At 40.0% G+C, this 14,249-nt stretch overlaps 1 protein-coding gene across 2 annotated transcripts in view; it reads left to right on the top strand.

Moving 5' to 3' along the window:
- The window catches only part of LOC145454155 (uncharacterized), a 90,192-nt gene that overhangs the window by 27,140 nt on the left and 48,803 nt on the right, over nucleotides 1-14,249 (top strand). For both annotated transcript variants that reach the window (XM_080332207.1, XM_080332258.1), the window contains exons 8-9: nucleotides 433-488; nucleotides 12,048-12,150. In XM_080332207.1, the coding sequence (XP_080188333.1) occupies nucleotides 433-488; nucleotides 12,048-12,150 (159 nt within the window). The remainder of the gene's footprint in view (nucleotides 1-432; nucleotides 489-12,047; nucleotides 12,151-14,249) is intronic.

Below are 14,249 nucleotides of genomic sequence, written 5' to 3'. Positions count from 1 at the left end.
TTTTAGAATTCCTGCTGAAGTGTGGGAGGCTTACCTAGGCTACTTCTCGCTATATGATCCGAGTAAGCGATGTCTTCAAAAAGCCCAGAAGTTGGCCGTGATACAAGTCGGCAACTACGTAATAAAAATAGGGAATGTCGGCCTGGTGTAAATGACCATTGTAGTCGACAAACACCGTGACAACAACAAACACTGCAATAGAGCACTGAGTAATATTGTCCTATTGTCTTCGTGAAAAATGCCAAAATATAGTTGATTTAAAGAATTTTATGACAATCATAGTTAACTGATTATTATATTTTAACGATATCACCTTATTCTTGTTATCATAACCATAGAAGAAAGAAACATCGTGATTAAAAATTATAAGTATATATGTGTAGGACTAAAACTTTAATTTATGTGAAATGAAGTCATTATTTATTTATGAAGGTGTATATCAGGAGCACCAGGTGGTCTGGCTATGCGACCTACGGAAGGAATGTGACGTAAGTATTCTTTTTTCTCTACTTTCACCAGCAGGGCATATATAGTGTAGTATGGAATGACATGTTATGGAAGTAATCTATGGGATGTAACGAAATTTCTGTATGGAATACGAAAATGTGTGGTATTTGGGGTGGTCTTTAGGGTTACATTCAAAACAAAAATCAGTTTGTTTCAAATTGATTCTTGTTTATTATTTTAGCCATGACATCACAAATAAATAATAAAGACGTCAAAGTATATTGGCATTGACAATTGAGAATATAGCGTAAATATGGCTCCTTCGACGAAAAGAGCTTCCGACCACTGTCATAAACGAATCAAAAATATCTTTAATCAGGACTACATCGCTATACAGCATTTTAACAGTCGGTGGTCATCATCATCAGAACACCCATTCCGTACCAATGATCTATACCACGGGTGGGCAACTTCCCCGGTCGGCGAGCCTGATATGGGAAGTTGAAGTACTTAGTGGGCCAGAATACAGAATCGATACATTAATCGCGCATTTATCCTCCTATATAAAGAGCTTCTTTGAGGTACAGAACTTCAATATACAATTGACAAGTATATTCATATTGAAATAAACCCGAATATTTTCGGCTGACACTCGTTAGGGGCAATCGTTAGCAACTAGTAGAGATTTGGAAAGAACATTGTATATCAACAATCGTATCGAAAATATGACGTCACCAGCATGAAATTTCGGAAGAGAGAGCCTATGTAAGAAATAAACCGTATTATTGTGAACTATAGGTTTAAAGCATAGAGACGGAAGAACAGTATTTGATAAATTTGTTAACCTAATGTCTACTGCAATAGCTGTTTAATTCAATCAGACATCTGTGGTCGATCAAAGTTGTCAACAAGTTCTTTTAACTTTGGCTGCGTGTCGCAGAAACCCTTGGTAAAGACTGCACGTGAACATCAGTTATGTTGGCATGCATTCTTGTCTTGCTAATGTTAACGGTCGAAATTGTTTGCCCGCGAATGTATTTAGACACGAACAGAACCAATAGTGCCATGACTGTTTTTCTCATCTTGACAAACTGGGATTCATTCTGTGACTCATAAAATTTTACAATACTTTCAGACTGGAATTTCACTTTCAGGGAAGGTTGCCCGCTTCTGATCTATATCTAAGTGATAAAACTGTTTAACCGAAGACGATAATTTCGTGAATTGACGTAAATGTAGTTTTTGAATATTTATGCAACTTTTTTGAAACATTTTCGCGATTGTAAAGGTCTACCCCCGAAAACCATTCACCGGAAGGTGTCTGTTTCAATCGCAAATTGCGACACAGACTTGACCACCCTGGTCTAGACATTTTTTGAGGCAAAAAGTTGTCAACGGTGGGTATAAGAATGAGAATAATATTAATGATAATTATTCTAATGTACAAAAAAATAAAAACGAAGGTTTGCGGAAGCGATCCAGCGTTACATATCGAAACGTTTACTGCGCAATCTATGTCAAGAATCTAAAAATCGTAGACTGAAATTCTAGCAGTTAGGCTACAAGAGCATTTAAATGAATTTGCTGAACCCAGAAATCATTACTTGCGCTTTGCTTCCAACTTCCAGTTGGATAAAAATAAGACTCCCTCTCGCTTAATTCATATCGTTCTGATTACCATCACACTATATCGATTTTGATCATTGCATAATTATAATTCACAAAGATATAGCTTCTCGGGGCCGTGTTACGTCATGTCGTTCCTCATGCAATGTAGCTTCATCTACTCTGGTTATCTCTGATTAAAGAATGGACACCGCCGGTGTTTTCTAATGATGCTAATCAGAATGACCCATGATTTCCGGAAATTGGCCGTTTGATCCGTTATCGCGACATGTACATAATCGACCGTTATCGGGTGCTCGCAAAAATCGAATAATGATTCACGAATGTTAATTTAAATGACAGCACGATAAAGTTGAAATTATTTAATGTATTTGATGAAACCTCCCTATCGTTCATTACCTTCGAATGTGTATTCTAGGCTCGAGTTCGAGGACGTAAAATTAATGACATTGTCAATAATCTCGATCACTCTTTCATTAGCGAGAGCGTTGAGATTGACTATTCGGAAGTTACATACCGTGGTTATTATATAAAACCTTGAAATGTTGGCTAAATGAGATGACGACTTGTTTCGTATCACATTAGCACTCTTCACACCCACGCTACCAGAGGTGGTCAAAGTAGTGAGGAAAGAATCTCAAGTAGAAATAGAAGAAGCAACGCTAAAATCTACTAAAGTACTAGTAGATGTAGTACTTTTAAAATCAAACGGAAACTAGTTCAAGTAGAAGTAGAATTAGCTGGCCTTAAAATCTACTCGAGTAAGTAGGCTATTTAGGCAGTTCCGAAAACAGTCATAATACATTCGCAGGAACACCCAAAAGCTGCAAATTGAGTTATACGGAAGGTGTAGAGCAGTAGTTCGCAAGCGAGGGTCCGTAAAGCAGTTTCGAAGGGTCCGCGAAGCCTCAAAATAGTTGATAACCGATTTTTTTTTTTAATTCGGGATATCACGAGGCAGTTTCGCTTCATGACTAGTGAAACTCCAGAGCTCACATCAACAGAATGGCCATCTGAGATAAAAAAAAATCCTACTGTGCAGACTCATTTTAATTGCTAAATTGTCAATATCCGACTGATACAAACATTTTGATAACCTAATTTGTATTTCGTTTCAATTCGGAATATCGCGAAGCAGTTTCGCTTCATTACTAGTGAAACTACAAAGCTCACATCAACAGAATGACCATCTAAGATTAAAAAAAATCCTAACGTGCAGACTCATTTTCATTGCTTAATTGTCAATATCCTATTGATACAAACATTTTGATAACCTAATTTGTATTTTGTTTCAATTCGGAATATCGCGAGCCAGTTTTGCTTCACTACTAGGGAAACTACAAAGCTCACATAAACAGAATGGCCATCTGAGATAACAAAAAAAAATCCTACCGTGCGGACTCATTTTAATGGCTAAATTGTCAATATCCTACTGATACAAACATTTTGATTACCTAATTTGTATTTTATTTCAATTCGGAATATCGCGAGGGAGTTTCGCTTCATTACTAGCTAAACTCCAGAGTTCACATCAACAGAACGGCCATCTGAGATAAAAAAAAAATCCTAGCGTGCACACTCATTTTCATTGCTAAATTGTCAATGGCCTAGGGATACAAACATGTTGCAGTTTAGAGATGTTTTATTGGGGATTGTAAAGAAAAAAAATCGGCTGACTACGGTCAATCATGATGACATTACAAAAAAACATTTTCTCCTGCGATATACAAAACCATTTTTTCCATAAAAACTTCAAGATAAGCTGCCAGATAGACATGATCAGGCTTGACGTTATATGTTCAATAAGATAATATGTTTGTCAATTTCGGTGCCTTATTTGTCGCGATCATACTCAAATGTGTCGTCGGAAGCGTTACGCGTTAATATTACATTCGTCACCACCTATATTTGAGGAAATTGATTTTCGGCACTCGTTCATATCAAATGGAAGAAGCGAATTTTCAAGACACCACCACGTATTTCAAAAAGTGCAGTTGCAGAATTTACTTTGAAATAATAGAAGTCAACCCAATTTCTACATGAATAGTATGATATTATTCTCATGAAAAACCATTCTGTGGCTGTTTATTACTAATCCTACAGTTATTATTTGCACGAGACAGATGGTGATTGCACGATAATTGAGCTAAATTTGAACTGAAACTTCGTGGGAGTCCGTGGGGGTCCGTGACGGTCCGAAAGGGGTCAGCGAAGTCAAAAAGGTTGAGAAACACTAGTGTGGAGCTTGATTTCTATTGATGCATCGGAGGAGTCATTAATTTTCGACAGCATAGGCCAGGGGTCGCCAACTCAAAACGGGTCGCGGCCACTTTTCAAATTTAGTAGAGGCCGCAGGCTGCATTCCATATCGATGTAAAATAGGCAACTTCGTTCGAAAACTCTATACGTCAGTATGACGGTGAGCTATTTCGAACTGTGAGCTGTACACGATACGTGGAAACGCTTTTTTGCGACTAAGGAGGCGATATTGGGACTAGTGAAATCCGTTACTATATGGAAGACCGTCTCCACGTAACGGTTGATCTTGTGAGAAAACCCTAGGCCAGTGGTTTTCAAAATATTTTGGACACGCCCCCCTTTATGATACTGAAAAATCGTCATATCACAAAACGCAACCAGAAAGCTAGCAATCCCAACGGCTAATTTGGTGACATGGAAGGTTATGACTGTTGGTGAGAGAGTTCTATAGTGAACTCCGGACCATACACAGAGTAATAACTATTAATTCGAGGTAAATCGCGTGAAGCGCAAACATTTTTCAGTTGAGCGCAGCTCCGCCTCCCCTTCAGTTGCTTTCGCGCCCCCACAAGGAGCGCGCGCTCCCAAGTTTGGGAACCACTGACCTGAGCCGTTTTCTAAGCGTCTTGGTCTTGGCAGTGTTTGTGCCATTGCAAGTCAAGGCAATATGTCCATTCATAACAGCCGATTATCCCTCGATGGAATGCTGTTTCCATCACCAAAGCCGTTTTAGCTAGTGTCAAATATTGATGTTGGGCACAGGAGGATAGCTTATTTTGAAACAACACAAAAACATGTAGAGACAGTAGTCAATTTCAGCATTTCAAATTGGTTTTCTTAGCTTTCTTCCGAAATCTCAAATCACTGCGGGCCGCAGAATATGACTTGGCGGGCCGCGTGTTGGTGACCCCTGGCATAGGCTTTTGACTGCATCATGGGATGTAAATGATAGTGTTGCTATGAAAAAGCGATTATAATCTTTTGTTTACTCAGAAAATGTCATGTCACTCCAACGGCCTCCCCCGTAATATAAGACACGTAATTCAGACCAAGGGTAATACGTAGAAGTTATATCTGATAGGTCGTACTAATCAATGATACTGCGAAATGAAAGAGAAATAAAAATACTCTTTCTGAATAGCGAGAAATACATTTCATGCCTTTTGTCAAGAAAGCTACGATGGTGGGTCTGCTAAAACAGATATAACGATGAAGAAATTCAAAGACCACTTTTCTAGATTAGGACACGCCGCAATGCCTACGATTGGATAAATAGATGTTATATTGCCTAACGGTAGTTCCCAACATTTTGATGAGCCATTTTTTCTGCGATGAAACATGTCATTTGGACGACCGCGCAAACCCGTTACCCAAATTATATTCACTGATTCTTTCATGAAAACATACGTGTCACTGCTTATCTACTTTGAGTTAAGCGCAACGAAAATGCAGGGCTGAACTTTACTTTCGCGAAAATTAGATTATCGGATGGTACTCCGTGAACACAGTCCCGAAATCCCTGTCGTTCCTCTGATTCAGTGGTTGTCAAACGGGGTAGCGCGACCCCTTGGGGGCGTGAAAGCATGTTAGGGGGAACGCAAAGCCACCTGTGAGAAATGATGTTTCCTGAACTAGGGATGAGTTTCATTTATGCTGAAACTTCCAAGTCTAAACAATGGCAATAATATTAATTATGTTTTGATTCAAATGTAATTATTGCACCGTAACATCCACACAGGGATGCTAGATTTTAACGGATATCGAACCTCGCACTGATCAGAAGATGCCCCCGAATGTAGTGTAACTGGTGAATGCATGTAGCTATGCCATTGAGTTGTTATTTAACTTATGGTCAGGTACGTTTTTGCAATAAGCTCGAGTGGGGTAATGGATGGGATTAGGCACCAATATATATATATATATATGCGTGTTACGTTCTACCATTGCACATGATTACGTATAACAAAATATTCAACTAGACATTTTTCCGCGCTCGGAGCCATTTACCTCCAACTGTTGATTTTCGCACTGTGTATATTAGGGGTATTAAAAATAACTATTTTTCTCAAATCGTACCGACTACTCCATAAAATTGTTAGGTTACCTAATTTAAGCCTACACAGCAAATTTGGTTCAATTCCAACCACTGGAAGCGGAGTTATTGATGTCGAAAAATTTGGATTTCAATAAAATGGTATTTACGGTGGGCACCACTATAATAAATAAATAAAGAATTGGTCACCCTAAATACTATTTTATTCAAATCCTAATCCACGACGGCAGTAACTCCGCTTCCACGGGTTGGAATTGAACCAAATTTCGCGAACATCATTTCTATAGACAACCTAACACTGCATGTCACCAAACATTGCGTTGAGATTGCAAAGATTATGGTTTAGAAATGACGATAACGAAGAGTAAAATTTTTCACTATCATCGAGAGGGGCCTGCCCAAAAAAGTTTGAGAAACACCGTTCCAATTGAAGGAACACAATACTTCTACTTGACAATCTGAAAATAGCGAATATTCTAAGTAAATCGAAAAATATTACGAATTCAAAGTATTGGCAAATTAGATTTACTCGAGTATGTACAACAATTAGTGGAAAACGACTTGAGTACGTCCAAAAAGTAGACTGATTCTGCACGGTACGTAAGAAGAAGCAACGTATCAACAATTGTGGATAGATATGGAAAACTATTGGTTCGCTAAATCCACACTCGATGGCGCATTATTTCATGACAGTGCGATTACCAGGTCGGTAGGGCAACAAAAGCAAGGCTCATTAGTTTGTGACTCGACTTGCATTGCTTCACCGCAATGTATTTGTACGTAACAATGCCGATTTCCACATTCCTTGGCGATTTTGAGAGAGTCTGGATTCCCATGTAGTATTCATGGTGTTTATCTTCTAGAATGGTCATTTACACTGGGCCGATAATCTTTATTTTTAGATCCCGCACCTCCCGACTTGTAGCACGGCCTACCCCGTATTATCAAGATAGTCGACTCCACTTTAATTCGGAAAATTCGGTTCCTCTCTCTTTTGGCCGAATCAAGCGGAGAAACGGCGTTGTGCGAATTAGGCGAAAATCACTTGGAAGACAGCGCATTGAAATCAATGTACTGTTGCGAAATGGTTGAATTACAGCTACCGAGCTGCAGTAATTGACACTGAGCCCATCAAACACCCAAAACTATTGCTTCTGGTTAGTTGTACTGTACATTATTTTGATGCCTAATAAATCAATAAATATTGTATTGCCATGTTACACAAACATTGACACATAAAAAGTTACAAATAGTACAGTATTATTCATATACAGTACAATGCGATTCAGCAAGATGAAACGGTATTTTCTGTACGATTCTGTTCTGCAGCATGGACACGATTCTGTCGAAGTTAAAAAAAACAATTATGCCATCATGGCCCTGTATGAGTTAACCGTCTACTACCACTGCATGGCAGTGGCGGCTCGTGACAATATCGGGTGGTGGGGCAAGGGCTGCACACGACTTTTTATCAAGATGACGTCACAATGGCGTTTTCTAACGTAAACAAGTAACTAAATGATGGTATGGTAACATGAATTTCTCGGCAACAGTGATTTTAACGTATGTGCCACGAGAGGTCCGCCGGTGAGCTGTGACTTGAAGTATGGCAACTGCGTAAACGGCGTACGGAACAAAGATTCAAGACGGTTCATGTTCGCACTAGACCTGACTAATTATCTGCAGAAATGGAAATGACTATAACTCGAGAGATAGTGTAAGTCTAATTGGAAAGGTCAACGAGTTCGGAAAGATACGCAATTGTTATCTCATAGATTGGGCCTGTCACATTGAATCCAAATCATCATTCTGACGAACTAGGAATAGCAGCCTCAGAATTTAGGTCTCGGTACAGCATAGAAGATTTTGGCCTTGAAACTAGAGATTGTAACACGACACATAAGTCTTTATTACTGTCTATAGGTCTGCTGCGAAATCGCCTTTGGAATATATATTACGGAATAAATACGTGGATGAAAGCCTTAAACTTAGTACACTGTTACATGACATCATCGAGAAGTGGCCTCATTGCCCTTTTCGATATGGCACGCTGTCAAAATTAATGCGAACAGACCAACACCGAATTTTGCGTAAAATTTACTGAGGAATAGGCTGATCAAGTGATCAGCTGTTGGCGGCCATCGAAAACTAAATAGCTATCGCGCTCGACAGGGGGTTGTTAGCAAACGGCTTGACGGCCACAATTTCACGGTGAAATTGACATTGGAGAATATAATATCAAAGTAAATATTTGAATGCAAACTGAGAATGATATTATCATCTCAGTTAACGTTACCGCAGATAAAACGGCTTTTGCGTGAAATCCGCAATGCGTTGAAGGCTAAAATGTCAGATCGGAGCACATCTCTACCATACTCGACCTTGATAACGAAATTACGGCCCTAATCAGTGAGTGTCAACCTTGAGACTTGGCATAGCGTTCGATACTAAAATCAAGACAAACCGTGCAAAAGCTGATGACGGATCTAGGTAAGGAGCATCGTTAAAATCAATAGATACCAATACCAGCTTTGCGTATAATCTGTTAGCGATAAATGACGAGTCAGCTCTCATTCGAATTAGGAAACGAAATTACCACTAACACAGTTCAGTGACAAACTTGAAACTTGGTACAGCGTTCGATATCAACATTAAAACTTACCGTGCCAAATTTCATAATCGATCTCAGTATTGAACATCGTCAAAATCAATGGATACCAATACCGGCTTTTGAGTAAAATCTGTTTGCGATGCATGACGGATCAGCACAAACTCAACTTCGGAAACGGAATGACTACCCTAAACTTTAAGTAGAAACCCTGAAACTTGGGCAGTGTTAAATACCACCATCACGACATGACATACCAAATTTCAAGAGTGTTCATGGTGTGAAACATCATCAAAATCGACCTATACCAGCAAAGGTCGACTAAACGCATATTACGGTAATTGAGTTCACATATAGATACGATTGTTACATCACACCTTAGGGGCGACCAGGCATATTCGCCCCGGTTGCTCGGCCACTTTACGAATAGGAGAGAGTAAATCACCGTTTCTTTATTGTGCGCGGCTTTGAGAGAATAGACAGTGAAAGCTTGTTATGAGCGCTACCGGGGCATCCCCGGCTAGGCATTCGCAAGCGAAAACACGGAAGAGAATTCGATTTTCGCAGAGACTTCGCTATATATGGGCATTTACAAGCGAAAGGACAAGAAGAATACGATTTTCGCTGTGATTTCGGTATATATAGATTGGTGTGCGTCTATAAATGATAAAGAATTGTTATTGAACAGAATATTAGGTGGGGCAATGCCCCAGTTGCCCTATAGGACGAGCCGCCACTGCTGCATGGATCTCATTGTTTCAACCTAATGGTCCAGCTTCTGTTGAAACGAACGAAGAACTGTTCATTGTGCCATAACTAAAGCGATTATTATTTGACATGTGTCAAAAAGTGTCGGAATTTTGTCGTGAGTGTAGCGTTAGGTCAAAAAATTGTCGAAACTGTGTAAAAAGCAAGCAAAATCGTTTTTATGTTGTGGAAGTTGTTCTCCGCTACTGTTCAACCTCCGATCTCCATTCTTGCCAAGCTACAGGCAGGCAGACAGTTCGTATGATATCGCATTTTATAGTTATTCCGAATCAATATAACTTTACTTATTGATTGACTGACTGACTGACTGACTGACTATCAGAAAATATAGTATAATATATCCATTGCAAGGGTTTCAAACTAGGGATCGGGACCACAATAAGGTCGTTTGCCTATTCTCTTGGGTCGCGGAAACGAAAGTTAAATACTAACGACCATACCAAGAATGACAATTAAGCGGATGGTATCGGCGGCTCCGAGGAATGCAAACACTGCCAGCAAGGTATCAGATCCGCCAGAGCGTCATTTTAGAGTGCCCCTTACTATAAGGTAAGGATGGTTTCTGGCCACCACCATGGAAATTAAAGTGTCAGGAGTATACAAATCCATACGACGTTAAGTTATCCTTTCATGAGAACTAAAAGCGACTGGCAGTGTCGTAGTGGTGTTGTTACCGGAGTATAATATAGGGGTTATCAACATATCATGTATAACGGGTCCCATTTTAACAGCAAAGCAGGCTGCGGGGGCGCAGAACATTATTACCATGTATTTGCAGGCTGTATTAAATTTTCTTTATTTACCAGTCGTAAGGGACGTTTAATAGATTTTGTTGCATTCTAAAGCATTGTTGAACAGCGTTCGTAAGTTAGAAATTACTGTTTCTGTATGAATTAGTCATCTTCCAATGGCGCAAGTCAGCTTTGTCAAGTTGATGTTTTTGGCTGGTCTTCGATAAAAGCCCCTCAATGCAGAACGACTGTCCCCTCCCACGTTTGCCCTGCATTTCCTCTTCAAATGGGCCCACTCTAAAAAAATGACGTAAGATTATTTAGCTACGTAATATCTGTGGGTGAGTCGGTGAGCTCCTCCAATGCAAGGTCAGAGTAGCCTGTGCGGCAACGTGTTTCCGAAACTACGATAACAGATCGACATTTGCCAGGTGATGTTGTCGTTGTTGCTAAATTCTGGAATCAATGAGTTCCCACAGCCTTTCTTAAAATTCCACATAGTATACTTGACTTCTTGGCTTCAACGATATTCCAAGCAATTGTGAACAATGCCTCTTTAACGTTATTGCCTCGAAAGATGGATTGCCGGGCTTGACACCAGCAACACTTTTTTTAAAAGATCAGGTGGACCAGGTCCATGTTTATTTTCGAACTCTAGATCAAACTGTCGGTGATGTCGTTTTAAACTTTGAATACCTGCGAAAGCAAATTCATCGTTCAACGCAGACTTGCAAACCCAGTATTCGTCGCTAATTTCTCTTTCCTTGTCGCGATCTGTTCAAGCCAGTCGTGGCGAGTCCTGATTGTAACAGTCAAAGAATGAGTCACAACAATACAGACACGGTTGTTGTTGTTGTTTGTGAACTCATGGTGTTTGTCGACTGCAATGGTCATTCACACCAGGCCGATATTCGTCATTTTTGATCGCGTAACTGCCGACATAGAGCACGGCCCACTTCTAGGCTTTTTAGGACATCGTTTACACAGATAAGATGGCGAGGAGGAGCCTAGATAAACCTACAACACTTTGGTAGAAATTCTGGAGTCAGCCTCGGTCTGACTCGAACCCACAACCCATTGATGTTTTAGCAGTGGAGTAACAGACATGCTGCCATGAACGAGCTAAGTAGATAAATTAATATGTAACAATACCATATCAACAGTATAATTGCCTACAAATAAACGTCTGCGGGTTGAGAATTCCTGTTATAATACAGTTGGTTCATTGCACATCAATATATCACCAATACCATCAAAAACGGACCACGACCTGACCTATCGATTCGCCTTCCATGACATGCCACCCCATCTTCTTTCACTGTCATTCAGTGTGCATGCCTCCTCTTTACATCGCCTAGACTAGACCAAGGTGGGTGTCTGATTCCATAGACTACTCCAAGTCGCTTCGTCACCTACCTATCCATTCGTTGTATCGCATTTTTGTGGTGTATTGAACTGATAAAATTGCTAATAAACCAATGATAGATAGAACGATAGTAAAAATTATTGTCAATCACAAAGTTGCATGTAGATAAATCTATCTTTTTACCTCCAGCTTTCCATGCGGATCAACTTATTTCAGTAGTTCTACTCCTCCATCGACAACACTAATCTTTGTGAGGAATGACAACCAAGAAAGCAGCTACTATAGACTACAAGTGAGTAAATTCCAAGTAAACCACCATTTTAGTTTCGGCGAAGTAATAATATGACGATACGCTCCCACCCATGGTGGTAATAATGATTCAAAGATGGAGGTACTGACTCGATAATCAATCGGTCGCGTCGCAAAGCCATTGCCGAAAGACCTCAACGTTTCACACTAATATAAATTAAATTCCTATTCCTCAATGGATGTTGCTCACTAGGCCTACCGCATGCGGCCCGCGACTTGATTTGATATTTCGGAAGAATGCTATGAAAAGCGTTTTGAAATGCTCAAATTGAATACAGTTTCAACATATTGTTGTTGTTTCAAAACAAACTATTGTCTTGTGCCCGACATCACTATTCCTCACAATCTAAAACGGCTTTGGCGATGGCAACATTGGCAACATCATTCTGTCGAGGGAGAATCAGCTGATATGAATGGGCATTGGGCATGGGTATATTACCTTACCGTGCAATGGCCCAAACACTGGCAAGACCGATAGACGCTTAGAAAACGGCTTAGGGCTTCGCCATAAAATCAGACTTTGTGTACTGTAGATGGTCTTTCAGGTAGTACGTCTCTCGCAAGCCCCAATATAGATTCCTTAGTCGCTGAAAAACGTTGCCAGATATCGTGCACAGCTCAGACTTCAGAATAAAATGAAAGTGATGATCATGATTTTTGTTGCATTTGCATTCCTTTGATAATACTACTGCTTTGCGGTGACTATGCCCATCGCCTATGTTAGATAGCACAGCGTTGTACTTACATGAAGTTTTGAAACGTGGCTGATAAGCTGTGTTGCCCATTTTATATGGATAAAATGAACTCGAAATTGGAAACAACGAAATTGGAAATGTGGTTGGCGACCCCTGCCTTAACCAAACCTCTTGTACAGATATAAATTAAATTCGAATATAGTTTATATCACTCGCCAACGATTGGTGTAGGCCTAAATTGTATCCCATGGATATATAATTGGGTAGTGCCTCATATCAATTCGTCTCAACTATCAGAAGTTTCGTTATTTTATAATTCAGCGGATAATTATAGACGTAATTCTACGCATGCGTGAGCTATACAACGCCTTTTTGCATGTCTAATTAATTCTGTAGTCGTTCCTCGATTTATAATAAATGGCGAATGCAAAGACTCAATCATACCTCATACTTCGAAAAGACAACTTGACTTGAATTGCGACTTGACTCGTGACTCGACTTGACTTGACTCGAGTCAAAATCTGCAATGATTCGAAATGAGTCGTGACTGGTAGGTATTGACTTGATCCCAACACTGGTTACAATATCGCACTATCTTTTATCGGCAGCCGACACTTTCATTCAACAACCTGACAACTGGCAGTCTTTAACTCGTTTAACCAGTATGATGCAACAGATAACAGGGCACACAACACAACTTGGTTGCCAACTTGAGACACCTAGGGTATAGGCCTAATCATCGGGCGTAACCTTGTCCGATTTTATGCGTCCCGATTAGCAGTTTTTAATCAGATGATTAGCATGATTCCGGATCAGCTAACTCTAACTTATGATCTCCGCCCAAAATGCGCCACGATTAGCAGTCGCTAAATTAATCAAAATAATTGGTCGTCATTGTCTGCTGTGGCTACATTGCGCTAAATTTGGTATGCTATCTGCCCAATCTGCTGACTATAAATAAATCATCAAGTTGGATTCTGATTCCTCTGAGTTTACTCGTTGAATTAGGCAGGTTTTCCACGCTCAGTCACTTTGACCCTGAATACAAACGTTTCACTAATGGCGTCGTAAGGGAATCGACATGGGTTTTCACCGATTTCGAGCAATTTGATCTAGAGCAGTATTTCACATTATTTGTTGCGCAAAGCCCCCCCCTGCGCCCCTTGGGCCTTAAATCAGCTATCAACCGCTCCCTAACCCCTCCTACTCCCGAAAAATGGCTTGGTATATTGCACACTGCACAGTCACTACATTGTCGCGTATACTTTCTGTGGTAATCCAATTGATTGGCAACCCGATATACGTTATGTCAAAGCCCATATTAGGACAAACACAATAGGGGAAACCCATCGTACAAAGAATTTCTGTTCCAAATCAAATTACTTCA

This window comes from Botryllus schlosseri, chromosome 1 (genome assembly GCF_051294905.1).
Source record: "Botryllus schlosseri isolate E-star chromosome 1, Bs_hap1, whole genome shotgun sequence".
Lineage (NCBI taxonomy): Eukaryota > Metazoa > Chordata > Ascidiacea > Stolidobranchia > Styelidae > Botryllus > Botryllus schlosseri.
This window is presented reverse-complemented; position numbering and strand designations above follow the sequence as displayed.